The 17,693-nt window shown below is 43.0% G+C and overlaps 1 protein-coding gene across 1 annotated transcript in view; it reads left to right on the top strand.

Moving 5' to 3' along the window:
• The first annotated feature begins 2,334 nt into the window (after positions 1-2,334).
• TAFA1 (TAFA chemokine like family member 1) overlaps positions 2,335-17,693 on the top strand; it is a 331,735-nt gene continuing 316,376 nt past the window's right edge. The window contains exons 1-2 of the mRNA XM_079964196.1: positions 2,335-3,228; positions 5,773-5,893. Coding sequence (XP_079820322.1) covers positions 5,782-5,893 — 112 coding nt within the window. The 5' untranslated portion in view covers positions 2,335-3,228; positions 5,773-5,781. The remainder of the gene's footprint in view (positions 3,229-5,772; positions 5,894-17,693) is intronic.

The following is a 17,693-nucleotide window of genomic DNA, read 5'->3' as shown; positions in this document are numbered from 1 at the left end:
CAGGATAATATATGAGAAGAGGGGGAGGGAAATGAGTTCATTCCTGTAAATGACTACTTAAGTTGTTGGCAGCAAATAAATGACTGCAATAAATTGTTCTTCATGTCAAGGCCTCATGTTAGGGTAGGATGCTGAGGAAGGGGAAGGGACTTTATTCTTTCCCAGCACATCCTGCACTATTTCAGAATTAGAAAATCCTGTATATATGATCTGGCAAAATTAAGCACCCCCACTGACCCTCAACGAGGAAGACTTTGAATGCATACCCACTCGTCCCATTGAAATAAATTGGAAATAAAAGTGGTTCCTTTTGGCCATGGGTAGGCGAACTAAGGCCCAGGGGCCAAATCTGGCCCAATCACCAAATCTGGCCGCGGACGGTCTGGGAATCAGCGTGTTTATACATGAGTGGAATGTGTCCTTTTATTTAAAATGCATCACTGGGTTATTTGTGGGGCATAGGAATTCATTCATTTTTTTCTTCAAAATATAGTCCGGCCCCCCACAAGGTCTGAGGGACAGTGGATCGGACCCCTGCTAAAAAAGTTTGCTGACCCCTGCTTTTGGCTGTCTTGCACTCTTTATTTTTTATTTTTTAAATTTTTTTACTTATGGCAAAGGAGAATCATTTTGAAAGCACATTCAGTCATGGGACCAAACTCCTTCGTTCTCCCATTTTCCCACTTAATCTTTGCTTCCTTGCCTGCCGAATCTTACATGCTTAACCAGCATCAAATAATTTGGGGTTATTTTGTTTTCATTTTGAAACTGTTTGCGACAATTTGACATTCACATGCAAATGTTAGCACGCCTAGACAACTTTTGCAAATATCCCAAAACTCAAGAGACATGCAAGTCCATAACAAACCAACACCAAAATTCACAGCTGGGGAATACCTTTGTTGAAACCAACCAAAACAGCAAAGAAACTGTCACAAGTTTTTGAGTATTTCAGAACTCTGCATCAGGAAAGATGCTACACATAGCAGAGGCTGTCCTCACCCCCCCACTCCCTGATTTGTGTAACTTCCTGATTGACAAAGAGCTCTGGAGAATCCAAAAGCTTGCCACCATTTTGTGGCACCTTAAGTTGACCCTAATGAAGGCATTGCCCAGTTGTGACTAACTGTGACAATCAGCACCAACTGGTGTATGCTCATATGAATGCTGACAGTTGCTAACTTTTGGGCACGAACTGTATTTTAATTGTATTTACCCAAATACTAATTATTTACTCAAATACTGATTAAAAAACCCACTTTCAGAGGTACCCAGGTGAATCACATTTGAGAGTTTTTTGGACATTCATTTTTTCAATTAAAAGTTTTCAGCGGGAGAATAATGTGAAAGGAAAGAAAGACGAAGAAAGGGGGGGGAATGTGATAAATAGAATATATGGCTATATAAGTAATCCAGTTATTCCAATAAATGTAAAATTGTTAACAAGACATTATACTTTTTATGAATGTATTCCAAATTTACAATTTACATCTAAAAGCAATCTGTTCATATTTTGCTAGACTTGCCATGTCTTCTATCGATTGATGGAAGAGTGTCATGGCATTATCTCTCCAGCAAATTAATACCAGTCTTTTAGCAGAAGTCAGAGTTTTTGGACATTCATGACAACTTAGGTAGGTAGAAAGTTTCCCTACGCTGAGTCAGACCCTCAGTCTACCTAGCTCAGCTTTGCCTACAGGTGCCTCTCCTATGTGGAGATGCTGGGGATTCATCCTGGCCCTGTGAGCTACCACTGCCTTTTCCTTGCAGAGGTTGTAACCTTGTTAGTCTGTGGCAGGAAATAAGAGCCTTGCCTCCTTTAAAAGACTTAACAGGTTTCTAGCACTCATGGACTAGACTAGAGTCTCCTTCATCTTCATCTGATGCTGGTACAGTCTATCCACCACAGCAGTGGCGTAGCGTGGGGGGTACAGGGGGGGCCCCCGCACTGGGCGCAACATCTGGGGGTTAGGGTTAGGGGGCGCAAATCCATGGGTTAGGGGGCGCAAATTACTTGCCTTGCCCCAGGTGCTGACAACCCATGCTACGCCACTGCACCACAGGCAGGTTCCAGCACTCTCAAAAATATGCTTTTATGCCACAGCAAAACCCGTATATCTTTTGAGATCCGCCAAAAAAGAAAAAAAGAAGAAGGTTTGTTCGTGCAGTTTTTCAGAAGATGGTCAGCATTGCTAAGCGAAAATTCTGAGCCTTCCCTGCAATACCGAAAAAGGCTCCGTATCTATATGAATGACACCCCCGCATCTGATGACTATTTTGGGTACCCGCCTTTGCTTAAAGAAGAAGAAGAAGGAAAAAAGTTGTCTTCCCACATTGGACTGTAGGTGCTTCCCTGCCCAATCTCGAGCGGATTCAAAACTCCTCCCTTCTCTTTGGTGGCGGCGGAGCAGGAGGAGGAGGAGGAAGAAGAGACTTGCAGAGATTAGGGTGGCAGCCAGACTTAGGGACCCTCCCGTGTTTCCAAACACCTTCCTTCCGCAGGCGTCCAGGAGGAGGGCTGGGCTGGGCTGGGCAGGTGAGTCAGCCGGAGGCTCCCGTCTGCCAGAAGAGGGGCCGTGTCCCTTTAAAGACATGTGATACTTCCCCGCCAGCCGGGGGATGCATTGAAATAGACTCTTCGGTACTTACACCGCGCTGTATAGGCGATCTGCGCTTTTCCTACGTACATCTGCTCTTACTCCGCTCTGAGTGCATTGGAGAGAGAGAGATACATATATATAGGAAAGGGGAGAGAGGGTGGAGGTAAAAAAGGAGAGAGAGGGGTGGGCTGGTGTGTCATTAAACATCCACCGATCCTCCTCTCTAAGTGCCCTGGAAGCCTGCGAATTATCTCAAGATCACTTGAAAGGTCTCATCGAGCAGGAGGTGTCGCTCCGAGATGATTTAAAGGTGAAAATGACAGGCTTTCCACCTCTCAAAGCTTGGCTACTTTTCTGACAGCCTGGGAGATAGAGAGAGAGACAGGGAGAGAGCGAGAGAGTCTAGATGTCTTCCTCACTCTTGGAATAGGATTGCCAACGAGGACACAGAGACACAAACCAATCCCCGGTTTCGGTTTCGTGCGTCCTCAAGAAAGGCTGCTGTCGAAGATTGCCGGGCGAAACTGCACGATCCCGTGTTGTGGTGCAGATGGATTTTTTTGGGGAAAGTGTCCAGTCTTTCCAATGAACGCGAACCGGGCACTGTGCTTTGGGTTGGAATCCTCAGGTAAGGACGGAGCTGTTCGGAGGACTTCTCGGGATCCTCCCGCCGAACGAATGTCAAATAAATATACCTATATGTATCAGTAATAATAATAATAATAATTGTTGTTATTGTTATTGGGATGAGAGAGAGAGAGGGAGAGGGTAAGATCATCAAACCCAGGGAAGAAAGGTTAGCAAAGGGAAATGTTGGCTGTGGAGAAAAGTTCATACCAATAATGTTGTTTGAAGATGGATGGTGAACGCTGGGGGGGGGGGGGGTGAAAAGTCCTCACTCTAGAAATGCTGCCTGAAAAGAGAGAGAATGCGAAAAGATTAGCAGGAGAAGTTCTTTTTCCCTGTCTTTCTCCGCTGTTTAAAAGACTACTCTGCTTGGAAGATCAGCCCCAGTGGAGGGGGAAGCCTCTTTTCCCCTTTAAATGTATTTGCTTCAGATACACACACACACACACACACACACACACACACACACACACCATTCATATATATATATATATATATATATATATATATCCCAAACGAAAAGGGGGAGGGGCATCCATCTCTTTGAAATCGACCCAGAAGTGCATTTGCGAGGTGCTTGGAAGGGAAGGGCTGGCTGTGTGTGGTGCTTTTGTTGCTGAGATTTAAGGAAATAAAAGGGGGGGGGGGAAAGGAAGGTAAGCCAAAAGTAAACAGCAGGGAGAAGGAAACAACTAATTATATATATATGCTGGGTGAGTACATCAGAAACACAGAGCAGAGAGTAAAAGGGCATCCCGCTGGTGAAAATTATGTTTTGCAATTTGGTTGTTAATTATGCTTCTCCTTTGGAGCTGGAAACTTGTGTTTGATCCATTCAGCTTCCTCCCTCCCCATTTCCCCCCTCAAAAAGAGCCTCTTACAAAGAACATGCCTAAAAATTCAAAAAAAGAAAAGAAAGAACAATGATGTCCATGTCTTGCACTTGACACTTGCACTCCGTGACTGATCTGCCACTGGCAGTGATTTCAATTGTTAACCAACCGTGAGGACACATCACTTCTGGGGTTTTTTTTTAATACTCGTAAGCCCAACCTTCAAATGTGTGTGTGTGTGTGTGTATGAGTTGTTCTGCATGAGAGATAAAAGAGGTTTATTTGAGCTTGAATGTCTTTTCTCCCTTCCTCTGGGAAAAAAAAAAAGATGTTCATCTGATTGGATTATTAGATAGAAAATGCCATCTTGTCATTGGCTGACTAAGGAGCATGCCTGAAGTTTGATTAATTTGGCAATGTGGAATGCAGCAGAAGGTGTTGTTAAAAAGAACTGGATGGAGCGCAGCATAGCCAAGCCTTGGAAATCTGGCGATCCTTGAAGGCTTAGAGGAGAGGCTGTTAAACTTGTAAAGTTTACAAGGGGTGTCTGTGTGTGTGTGTGGAAATGCCCAGTGCCAGAGAGGTATCAAGTGATGGCGTATGTCGCCCTAGTAGAGAGAGGTCTCTTGCTTTGGTAATGAGGATTCCTTTCTATTTTCGATACAAATTGATTTCTGAATAAATCAGTCCTCCGCCCTTCCTCCATTACTCAGGAAATTCAGTCTAGTCCTACAAGTTTTCTTTCGACGAGACACAAAAGAAAAGGAAGCTGTGTGTGTGTGGACGGATAGAACAGAGTTCTGAGAAACAATTACTTTGCTTAGCAGACAACACTGCAATTAAAAATTAATGGCCTTAGAAGTTAAAAACGATGCAGCCCCTGCCGGAGAGAGATTAGACTTGCCAGATTGTCAAGGCAGAGCTTGCTTGAAATGTGTCTTGGCACTGGATGTCAAGTTACTGTTTACAACGCGCTTTATGAAGTTCTGAGAGGGCTCATCTATATTCATCTCTCTGTGATTGCACAGGCACCTTAATGCTGTGAGATTTGGCAGTAGCATGTTCCAGCTACAACACCCAGTTTTCCTGGTCCATTTCCATTGACTAGGAAGGCGTGAATGGTACCCTGCGATGGCACCCACTACGTCCCACATTGCTGCTATTTTGCAGGATGGATTCACTCTCGAAAAATATTGTACGCCCAAGTGATTTGCTTGCATGCTTTGCGCGCCCATATCACAAAACAGAGTTACTCACTGGAGATATACTTGCCTAGAGTGTTTCTGATCACACCTTGAAAGTGCAATTAAAGAATGAAATGGAGTGTGGATTTCTTTGCTCCTGCCTTAAGACTGTCCCATGGAACTGACACGTCCATCATGACATGAGCTTTGGTAGGCTCAGATCTCCTTCATCAGCTGCACCTTGGTTTCCTGTTAACCTTGGGCTTCTTTTAGCACTGCTTTCATTTATGCCCCTGAATTATTAAAAGTTAATCTCGAAGCAGGCAGCTTCCTTGCATTCCTTTGGATGCACTCCTTTGTCACATGACAACTGGCAGTCTAGAAGAGGGGGGAGGGGAATTGAGGTGGGGAAACATCCCCCCCTCTACCTGTCTTCCAAAATGGTTCAGATGCACATAGCATCCAAATGGAAGCAGAATGTGGATTCACTTGTAGTGGGTGCTAATTGTTGTCTACCATTTCCTTTAGAGAACGGCCATGGTCTCTGCAATGTCCTGGGTCCTGTATTTGTGGATAAGTGCCTGTGCCATGCTGCTCTGTCAGGGCTCACTTCACCACACCTTCCAGCAGCATCCTCTGCACAGACCAGGTAGGACCAGTTACAAAGATGCTGCTCTGTGTATGAGCCTATACTGTATATCAATGCAATGGGGATTAATCTGTTTCACCCCTGACATTCTACGAGCTGTTTCCTTGCATGACAATGAAATCAACCAAATATTTGCTCTCCTCCCGTGGAAAATCACAACCAATTTTTTTGGGTGTGTGTGTGTGTGTGTGTTTCTGTCAGTTTCCTCAAATTGGCATGGGAAAGCTCTTTAGATTATACTGTAGATTCTTTTTACACTGTGTGGTAAGAGAATAAGATTTCTTTCTCCTGTGGAGAAATCATGCAGTTATATAACTTTGAGCACTTTTATTTCCTGTACATTTGCGAATTGAGGCACAAGTCTCCCCTCCCTGCAAGAAAAAGAAAAGACAGGGGGCCCAATGTTTGCATTCAGATGAGAAAAGGACAGATAATCACATGCCTATTTTTGTAACTTATTTTCTCTTACATCTGTGGATGGAGACAAAAAACTCAAAACACCCACCTACCAATAACTATGCATTATCCTTTACTGCCACATGCAGGGTGAATTCTAGAATGTGGGGAGACCTGCTTGGCAATGTTGCAGCACAATCTCAGCCCTTTTACTCAGAAGTATGTCCCCCTGTATTCGGTGATGCTTATGCCCTGGTAAATGTGTTTAGGATTGCAACCATGCCTCCAGGAAGCCCCTTAATTCAAGCCTTATGTAACCACTTATTGTTCCTGGGATGGTTATGCCAAGTGTAAACGATGCTGCGACATGGCCTGCATTTTTGTCAAATGCTGCTATTTGTGATCGTGGTGAACAAATGATAAGGCGAACGGTATTTCTGGTGGTAAAGCATGCCATGTTTCCAAGGATGCTCCATGGCTGAAAGGTGCAAAAAAAGAGGATTTTGGTGTCGGTAATAGAAATTGATTAAGGTAAGATTGCGTCTAAGGCATTGGGTTGCAGTGACATTCCTCAGATGGAAATCAACAATGTAATATTTCAAAGCTGACCATTAATTTGGAACTTGCTTCATGGGCTTACTGTCCAGGAAATGACCCATGTGCATACAATGCAATATGAGAAGGCTGATGAACTGGCCACTGCTCATAGGATGTGGTGAGCTTCCCACCCCCCTTTTCTCTCTCTTAGAGTTTCAAAGATGAAATATGTGTAGTGATGATGGGTAATCATGCTCTGCAGATTTTGAGAATATCACTTTTGGCTCCAATAGATGTCAACGTCTTTATTCAATCTGATGTGGGTGAGGAAAAGGGTTCCTTTTTCTTCATAGCTGTCCTTCAGACCTGGAAGTAATAGCTTAAGAATCTTAGAAACAAAAGGGAAGGTTTGCCCAAAAGTATTGCGGTGAAATTGCTCATTAATAGCTTCCTCTAGATACAGCCCTTGAATCAGAGTTGCACAGGAGCACAGTTCTACTCTTATGTTTTATATACCCATGCCATTCTGTGTGTTGTGGATTTCATATACATTTTGCTCTAGGGTGCGCAATCGATTGCTTCACTAACTGTCATTGTAATTGATCGGAGGCAGGTGGGACAACCGGTATGCATGTCTTTCTCTCAGAGCCATCAAGAGAAGGAAACAAAGCGCCCACTGAAACAGAAAGGTGGCAGCTATTTGCCACCAATGGCAGCACAATGGACAAACAAGCCACTGTATGTATAAAGAAGTCAAAGGGAAAATGCAATCTCATTTTTGCACAATCAGTTGAAACAAGTGACATGATGAGAAAAAAAGAAAGGAAAGAGGGATAGACCTTCCGGTGGCTGGCAGCATTTGCCTAAGCTTGAAAAATCACCTCCTTTATGAAGCTAGAAGAGCACGGCATGGGGTGCATACAAAGTATTGGGGGAAATGGGAAATATGACATATCTTTCGCAGGGGCTGTGATACAGAGTGAAGGCTTTACAGCTGCCTCATCACCTGCTTAGGAACAGCAGAGCTTTCCCTCTTGCGAGACTTTCTGAGGCAGGCAGCCTGCACCCTACATGAGTAAGATTGATGGTCTTCTGAGCCCAGGCAGCCAATTTCAGTCTCTCAAGAAATAAGCCACTACGTTGACAGATGAGTGGAATTTGATGGAAATGCTAACCATTGATTCAGGTTGTTCCATGTCTGGATAGGAGAAGATACACTGAGAGTCCTTTAGGAAGACAGAGTTAGAGGTTCTTATGAGATTTCTTTTGTCACAATACAGAAATTCTATCATCTATCTATCATCTATCTATCATCTATCTATCATCTATCTATCTATCTATCTATCTATCTATCTAATCATCTAATCTATCTAATCTGTGAATTTGTCATCTTATTTGAGAATGCAAGTGGTGGTGGTTGGGGAGTGTTGTACAACATGAAGAAAAAGGAAATGGAAATGTGTTAATGATGAAAATGAGCAGAGTTTTTAATATATTCAGCTGCAGTCCTCAAGCGATTGCTATTTTTCATATTTATATTATTAGGAATGCATCATTTACTTTGAGTTAGCCACTTTGAGTTAGCCACTGTTTAAGGAAGATTAAAACACTGCATCAAGGGGGGGGGAAGAGTGAATAAAAACTGGAGAAGATGAATCGATGCATAATTTTCTAATTTCATACTGTTGTACTAGAAGGCCTTTTCTATTTTTAATAAGGTGAAAACACACACAACTGTAATTAATTGTCTGGCATACCTCCACCCCAACTATCACAATCTCCCAGCATTTTATGGCGGCTCAGTCCATAATTCTTGGTGGGGGTCTTTAATTTGTAAGAGGCCTTCCAAGTAATTTTTAAAAGCTTGACAAGAATGCGGGGAAATTAAGGAAGACAAGTCTCACTATGTCTTCCACCTCCTTGACTTGATAAATGGGAGATCTCCTTTAAAGACCACAGTGTGCAGCATTTTAAATATCACATGATTTAGTGGACTTAATCTATTGCTCTTGAATTTGGCTTTAAATAGAGCTGCATAGAGAAACCATTTCTCCAAGTGGAGGGCTAGGTTGGTGATTTTGAAACTAAGAGCATGGGGAATATGGTGAGTTTAAATGCTTTTTTTGCTAGGTTTAAAAGTACAAAGACATGTGGCCCTTGACCAAGGAATCTTAGGGTGCCACTGACTTATGCCCTGCCAATGCTGTTGTGTTGGTTCCACAAAACAAGCTTGGACAGGAGATTTGGGTGATGTCACACATGCTTCTCTACAGCCATGACTGTCATGTGGAGTGTGATTTGATTTCCTTAACTATTGCCTTGTTTTGTGCTTGGATAAGTTTCTTCACCTTGATTGCTGCCCCTGCCTTGAAGCTATAAAAGCAAATGATTATTGGTTGTATCCAACCACGTTGTCCCGTCCAGACACTGATGTCTGAACAGCAGAACTTCCCTCTCCTCCCACCATATGCATATGTTCAGGTAACTCCCCCCAACACTTGGGAGGAGATCTGGGGGTTGCATGGAGAGATGAGGAGGGACGGGAAGTTCTTCTGCATAAGCTGAAGTCCTTGCACCAATGGGACACTTTGCTGGATGGAACTCAAAACTTTTTTGGGGTGGTGCGGGGAGAGAGTATGGCAGCACAGGTGTTACCTGCCCCAGGACTGCACCACTGTAAGGCATTTCTGACATGAATCATATGCTCTAGAACAGCAATGTCCAATTGGTTGGCCACAATCGACAGGTAGATTGTCGGGGTGCTCCCAGTTGATCGCGGGAAATAAAAAAGTGATCTGCTGGTTTCCTATGAGTGAGTATGCTGTGTGGCACTGTGTTCCATCGCTGGCACCATCACTGCTTAGAAAGGTTGAATTCCCTGCGTCGGCGTCAGAGTGTGGGAAGGATAGAGGGCAGCAGAATTTTGTGCTAGTGATTTTATGCAATCTTCACCCCCAAAAAGCTTAATAACTCTTGTCACCCCCCCTAAAAGAAGCTCAACAACTTGTGCCAACCCTTCCTAAAAGAAAGCTCAACAATGCTGGCCATTGTTTCCCCAAAAAGCTCAAGAACTCTGGCCTCCCCCCCCCCAAAAAAACCCTCAGCATCTCTGGTCTCACCCCCTAATGAAAGCTCAACAACAATGACAATGGGTAGATCACTGCCAGTTTTATTATACTCAGAGTAGATAGCAGTCTCTAGAGAGTTGGATGTGCCTGCTGTAGAAGTTCCCAGATTAGAATGTTACTAGTGATCTGAAAAGGGCCCCAAACAAATATGAATAAAAATCATGTGAACTGAGTTTTCTTGGGCATTCTTTGTCCAGGTGGCTATAGCATTTTCCTCTTTCTTTTCCTCTCCTGCACACCTGTGCCACTTCAGCATGGCATGGAGATGGAACACATCGTAAAGGTCAATTTGGAAGGTGGTGCATTGTGATGTTCGATGCGTTGTGATGTTCAAGCAGTTGTTGTCGCATCATTTAAGAGCCCAGGAAGGGTTAGAAAGTGACTCTTTACAAGCTTGATGTAAGCAATCCTAACAAGAACCATGAGACATCCAGCATAGGCATCAATCTTACTATAAAATAGGTGTGTTTGATGAATTGAGTCTTTGTCATTTCTGAAATGAAGTGCCCCGATCCAAATCTCCCAAACTGATGTGAGGATTAGAATGTAGATCTCAATCAGGTTTTGCACTTTGAATGTTGTCGTGCACTTATCAGTTACACACACACACACACACACACACACACACACACACACTATAATGTATCCAGAAATGTAGGTTCTCAAGAGAAAATACGTTTTGAGAGAAACCACACATTTAACTATATAATGAAATGTGAGTTGTCAAGTGAAAATGGCGTATTTATGCAGAAATGAGAAGAAATGGATTTAGGAGTGAACCCATTTGAAAGTAAGATAGGCTGGAAATAGGCTGAGTCACCTGTAGGCTGTAGAGTGATAAACTTGGTGTGGTGATGGGGGGGGGTATTTCTTTGGTTGCTACTACATTATGTATTTTTGTGTTTTTATATTGTAAACCACCCTGTGATCCTTGGATGAAGGGTGGCAAAGAAATTTAATAAATAATAACAAGCAACATGAATAGAGCATACTCTAAAATCCCAACGCACAAGGTGAAACCTCCTGGTGCAATTGTGGGAATTCTCCACTTCACGTACAGAATGTTCTCCTGGTTAAATAAGAGGCTGAATATGGTTTGTGGAACTGATTTGGATTGTGTGAATTAGCTCTTACAATTAAGTGCAACATATTTACATTTTTGTATTGTTTATGTATTGCATTTTAGTCACACATCGGAGTATTTGCAATTCAGGTTTCAACCCAATCCCTTCTAGTGGCCTCTATTTACTAGAACCGATCTGGATATTCTGATGCCTGGTAAATCATTTCTCCATGTCTGTCTTGGGTTCCTCATAGATTCATTTCACAAATAGTTCATCTGAACTGCTAGAGAGGCTCTGCAGGTTTCAACCAACTCCTCCAGAGCCCTAGAAGTGAGTGGGTTGGATCCTTGAGAACACAATGTTGCAAAACTGCAACGGACCCAGAGTCATTGTATTTTTAAAGTGTGAAATCATCATGGCCATACAAAGGCTTTCTAATACAGGGGGAAAAGGTATGTGTGGAAAACGAGAATGATTCTGCTGAAGACATGTGCAATGCTACACAGCAAGCATGTAAAGCTTCAAGTAGAAAGGCAAATCTTCAAGGAGTGACAACTACCAAGGGATGTTAGAAATAAAAGGGCAAGGAACATGAAGGGGAATGTGAGCCTGCTACTCACTAAAAATGAATAAACTAGGACAAATGACTTTAATTTCTTCGCTTTAGTCCCAAATAGAGAAACAAGACATTTCACAAACAGTTTTGAAGTATCACAAGGATAACATCTCAGAATCCAAATTTACCTTTAAACCTGACTATAGCTCCAAATTGTTCACCTGTGATGTAAAAAATACTGGTGTCCTGGCAGTGGGTACCAGGAGCAGAACTAAATCAGAGGCAGACCCTTGACAGTTATTTTGTGGTGGGGGGATGAGATTGTGTGTACTGTGGATGGGGGAGCATTACATTAAGTTTGCATCATAAAATCTTAATGCAGACCTACCTAATTCATGTTTCCCGAACTGCTACATAAACCAGTATGCGGCTATCCTTTGAAATCCACATTTCTCTGAATTTTGTGTACAAAGAAGCATGTCTTATGGGGAAATGACATTCAAAAACGCATTATATCGGGGGAAACAACTTTCTACGCTGCATGTATTGGTAAAATCATGCACAAAAAATTGCAGATTAGGAGAAATTCCCCTCAAAGCGTGTACAAGTTTCCGTGCCGACTTAAAAAAAAAAAAACACACAAAAAAATTCACAAACTCGTGCAGAAATTGGGGGGGGGGGAATTATGATGGCAAAGTGAGAAAGCAAAAGAAACCAAAACTGATGGATTTGTATGTCTCTAGTTTACATGACATATCATCGAATTCACTCAGTGTGTGGTAAAGGCCACTTCCTTAGATGGCTTGAAAAAAGGAGATTGGAATATTCAACAAATAGTTATCACATGGGCTGGAGGCGACTTCCAGCTTTGGAACCAGCATACCTCTGAATGCTAGCTGCTGGGGGAGAGCAGACAAGACTATTCCTTTGTGATGTCCCTTTGAGCATCCTTCAGACATCTGGTTGGCTCCTGTTGGACGCAATGTAATGGTCTAGATGAATCTGTGATCTGCTCCAGCTAAGTCTGGAGCCAAAACAAAATTGAGCAGGCCAAAATTGAATCGAAGGCTGAATCTGGTGACACCAGCAATCTTGGCCAGCTGCTGTGCTTGAAGTGGCTTATCAGGGTCCATCAACACGCTATAGGTGCTGATGCCTCTTGGGCTCTTCCTCCCCATTTTCCTGGTCATGGGCTTATGTGACAGCATAACACAAAGCCATGGTTTAATAAGCTTAATAAACCATGGTTGAATAAAGGTAAAAGGTAAAGGGACCCCTGACCATTAGGCCCAGTCGTGACCGACTCTGGGCTTGCGGTGCTCATCTCGCTTTATTGGCCGAGGGAGCCGGCGTACAGCTTCTGGGTCATGCGGCCAGCATGACTAAGCCACTTCTGGCGAACCAGAGCAGTGCATGGAAACACCGTTTACCTTCCCGCTGGAGCGGTTCCTATTTATCTACTTGTACCTTGATGTGCTTTCAAACTGCTAGGTTGGCAGGAGCAGGGACCGAGCAACGGGAGCTCACCCCGTTGCGGGGATTCGAACCGCCGACCTTCTGATCGGCAAGCCCTAGGCTCTGTGGTTTAACCCACAGCACCACCTGCATCTCATACCGTGCACTAAAAGGGATCACTGGGTGTATTTCCTCTCAAGACACGTATAACTTCTTCCTTCTAGTTACCAGGATAGTTTGATCTTTTCTCCTCCTTCAGTTTTAGTGTTATGGTTTTTGTTGCCCCCCTCCCATTTTTAATGTTTCCCTTTCCAGCCTGTCATGAAACCGAGATTTGCTAAGAGCAAGGTTTCTGCCTTCTTCTGGGATTTCACATCTTCCCCTAACTTCAAATGCTATAAACAGAGTCATTCTCTGGAGCCAAACCTAGTTTAGCATTAAAACAGTGCCGGAGACTCCTTAATGTGCTTTGGGCAGAGAGCTGCTGTACATCGGATCTACTTTTTTTGAGTTTTGTCCAGAGGAACCTTGGGGAGGAATGCGAGTAAAATAGTAAACAAAGTGGCAGCAGAGCATGGAGTACATTTTTGTGGCCTATAAACTGAGGGGGAAATGAAAAGGGTTAATGGGACGCAGCTCTGGAGTATTCTTTCCAAGATTGAAATAAAGGGTTGTCTTCAACGTAGCATGAAAGTGAACATCCCATCACTGCAACAAGGGAACATTCTCCCACTCTCCTCTATCTGTGCACACCTGATATCCGTTCTGAGTTCCCTCCAACCCTCTAGAGCAGTTTGGGGGATGTTGTGGTGGGAGGAAGAGAAGAGAAATCCCATTGCACTAGCACTAATCCTTGTACTCGGGCAAGAATTCAGTTGAATACCACACATAGTGTCCTAATGAGCTACCGGTATCTATCCTCTGTATAAGGAAATGGGCTCTTCATGCCATACAGGAGAACATTGGGTGTGTGGAAAACCAGCCAATGCCCTAGATTCTCTTCCCAATGTTTCACTAGCTCAGCCTTTGCCAGCTTAGTGGGCACCAGATGTAGGATGGCAGCTCCCATCATCCTCAGCCAGCATGCACACTGATGGGGATGGTAGTGCAGCAACATCTGGAGAACACCAGGCTGGTGAAGGCTGCCTGCACTCCATCTTGCTTCTCTCCCCCTGCTATTTGCCAGACAATGGCTCCCCAGCTGCAGGGAACTCCCCCTCCATTCTACTTTCTGCAGAATCACTGAGTAGAGAAGGATATCTCATCTGGATGTGCAGCTGTGCTCCTAAACCAGTCAAATGTGGGAGTTTCCCCATATTTCTCCACAATGTTAGACTATAGTTAACTTAGGGTTAGGTCCAATGGACAGCAGTCAAACCGGCAACCTTGGAGTCATCAGCACCATGCTCTAACCTGTCAGGCATGCTTTCTTATTGTCAGACTGAATTCCTATACTAAAGACTTAAATTCAGATGTAATTACCCCAATCTGATGTTTTATAAGACCAGGAATGAGCCACACATCCGTGCAGTTCCTTCCTTCCTTCCCCTCACACATCCAGTTTCAGAAACTATTTCCTAGTTTCCTGTGCCATCTTCTGGGAAACTATGGTTTGAGAGCTCCCTGCAAATCAGATGCAGATCCAGGATCAGGATTGTGGCATCTGAACTCGGTCTTTAAGATACCTCTTGTTGTAACCAGGCTAAATTCTGGCCTCACAGGTCACTCTACTACTCAGTATGAGGGACAGATCAAGTCAATGAGACGGCGGCATTCTGAACCTTGTGGCTCTCAATATCTCCTTGGTGGCCTTGACTACCGATGAAGTCAAGAGATAGCTTCCAGAAATTTACAGAGACATCAAAGGATGGTATACTTTATCAGAATTCGCAGAAGTAAACGCCTGGAGATGCTAACATTTTTAAATGCAGCTTGTTACTCTTAGTAAAACAATGTAGAATTTAACATTTCTTCAGTACCCCTCCAAAGAGGGTATGCTGCACCCACAAATATCCCACAATAGTAAGAATACCTAAAATAATAGATAAATAGATCACTGTATTCCTTCTGCACACTGTTCATACTTAAAGATGTAAATAAAGTCTCTTCATTTAATTTTTTTTTAATTTTTTGTTGATTTAAGGTGGGGTTTCCACCTTAAGTCTATCTATCTATGTATCTATATCTATATCTATCATCTATCTATCTATCTATCTATCTATCTATCTATCTATCTATCATCTATCTATCTATCTATCTATCTATCTAATCGGTCATCATTATCTACCTACCTACCTACCTACCTACCTACCTATCATTTATCACAATTATATTTTACCTTTTCTCCAAGGAGCTCAAGGTCTCCCCCTACAAAAAAAGTCTTTGGGCTTTTTAAAAAAAAATATTATTTTTACAGCATTTTTCTTAGAAAATTGCCCTAGTTGCCATATGCCTGGGTTTTTCTGGGCGTTTTGCAGATTTGGGAAAAATCTGCCCAGATACTATTTTCACAGTCCGATTCCCGGACGTGCCTTCGAAAACCTGAGAGTATGGCAGCCCTAGGGCAGTTCTCTTCCTGCCAATTTGATCCTGACAGCAACCCTATGAGGTAGGCTAGGCAGAGAGATTCTGATTGGCTCAAGATCACCCAGTGAGTTTCATGGTTGAGCAGGGATTTGAACCTTGGCCTCCCAGATCCTAGAGCACAGCTTTCAAAACTGTGTGTTGTGACACATTAGTGTGTCAGCTGCTGTGTGTAGGTTTGTCGTGCGAATGCTCCTCCTGGGGCTGGAAAGAGGTTAGTTGAACTTCCAGCTTGCTAGTACAGTGGTACCTCTAGTTACAAACTTAATTCGTTCCGGAGGTCTGTTCTTAACCTGAAACTGTTCTTAACTAGAGGTGTGCTTTCACTAATGAGGCCTCTTGCTGCCACTGCGCCACTGGCACACGATTTCCGTTCTCATCCTGGGGCAACGTTCTCAACTTGAGTTAACTCTTCCAGGTTAGCGGAGTTTGTAGCTTAAAGTGTTTGTAACCTGAGGTGTTTGTAACTCAAGGTACCACTGTATAGCTGAATTACTGTGTTGCAAAATGATGCATGTCTAAAAAGTGTGTCACCAACCTGAAAAGTTTGGAAAGCTCTGTCCTAGAGATACAATCCAACCACTATGCCACACTGCCTTTTTCTTATCAATTCCCCCTTTTTCTGCCGCTACGTCTTCGGTTACCCCCCAGCCACAGCATGGAGAAACCCATGTTGCTCTTATTTCTCACTCAACCTGACTTGGCTGCATAGCCACCATAACTCAGCTTTTGAGTTTGCTGTTAGAACACACAATTAATATGTATCAAACTATCCTCACAGTTTTGATGCAGCTGACTGTGAGTGAGGCCCGAGCATCTTGATCTATCTAGATGGTGGCAGCTCTTTCAAAACATGTGAAAAAGCCTTCCCATTTCTGACTTCAATGACTTCTTTGGATTCAGTGTTTGTCTCATGTATCTTGAGTCTAAATTTGAGCAAGGGAAAAGATCTTTAGACCCTCTTTTGAAGATACTGCGGATTAAATGAGATCAGCATCTTTCCCTTGCAGTCTCTAAAATATTTCTGACATCCTGTTATATTTGCAGAAAGGAAGCATACTGTTGAATAAAAGCGAGAAAGCCAAGTAATCTTATTTATGTGTAACTGCATTGATTGACCATGGAATGACTCTGGCAGATTTTAGCCAAGAATTATATCTGTGGCTACAGGGGGCAGGGGAGAGAATCCTATTATCATGTCTTAAATAGCAGCAACATTATTTGCCTGAAGAGACTGGGGTCACAAAACATTCAAATGTGAGGAACTCTAGATCTGAGTTGCTAGGTTTTATGGGTCATTGTCCTGAAACACTAAACCCCTCTGCCCTACTACCCATTTAGGATGTAATCCTGACCTCCTCCCTATCCCCACTGCTAAGTTTGACTTATTTACTTATGTTTTGTCTATATACCACCTTCTCCTTCAAGGAGCTCAATGTGGTATAAATGGTTCTCCCCTCCCCGTTTTACTCTCACACCAACCCTGTGAGGTAGGTTAGGCTGAGTGAAAGTGAAAGTGACTGGCCCAAGGTCGCCCAGCGAGCTTCATGGTTGAGTGGGGATTCAAACCCTGGTCTCTCTCTTTTATATTATATATATTAATTTTCCAGTAACAAAAAAACTTTAAAACAGAGTTAAATATCAGATTCTCATCACAAATCATTTTTCTTTAAGACTTCCATCAACCTGTCTGATAATTTTCCGTAGTTATCACTTATCATCACATTTCTTAATTAATATTGCACTACAAAACCTATTATCTTACCATATTATTTAAGCAATATTTCTAATAAACCTTCTTACAGAGCTTCTTGGAAACTTACAAACGTTATATCGTTATCACAAATGTTCTTAATATATTCTGTAAATTTTTCCCAGTCTTCAGTGAATCTTTGGTCACGTCGGTTCCAAATCCTCCCTGTTAATCTGTCCAGTTCTGCGTAATCCATCAATTTCTTTCTCCATTCTTCTATCGTAGGCATTTCTTCTTGTTTCCACTTCTGGGCCACCAAAATTCTAGACAAACCCTGGTCTCTCACGTCACTATAACCATCACCCTTTCTGCCAGTGTATGTTCTGCT

This window comes from Podarcis cretensis (assembly GCF_951804945.1).
Source record: "Podarcis cretensis genome assembly, chromosome: 2".
In the NCBI taxonomy this organism is placed as follows: domain Eukaryota; kingdom Metazoa; phylum Chordata; class Lepidosauria; order Squamata; family Lacertidae; genus Podarcis; species Podarcis cretensis.
Note: the sequence above shows the minus strand (reverse complement) of the source record. Positions and strands in the feature narration are given on the sequence as shown.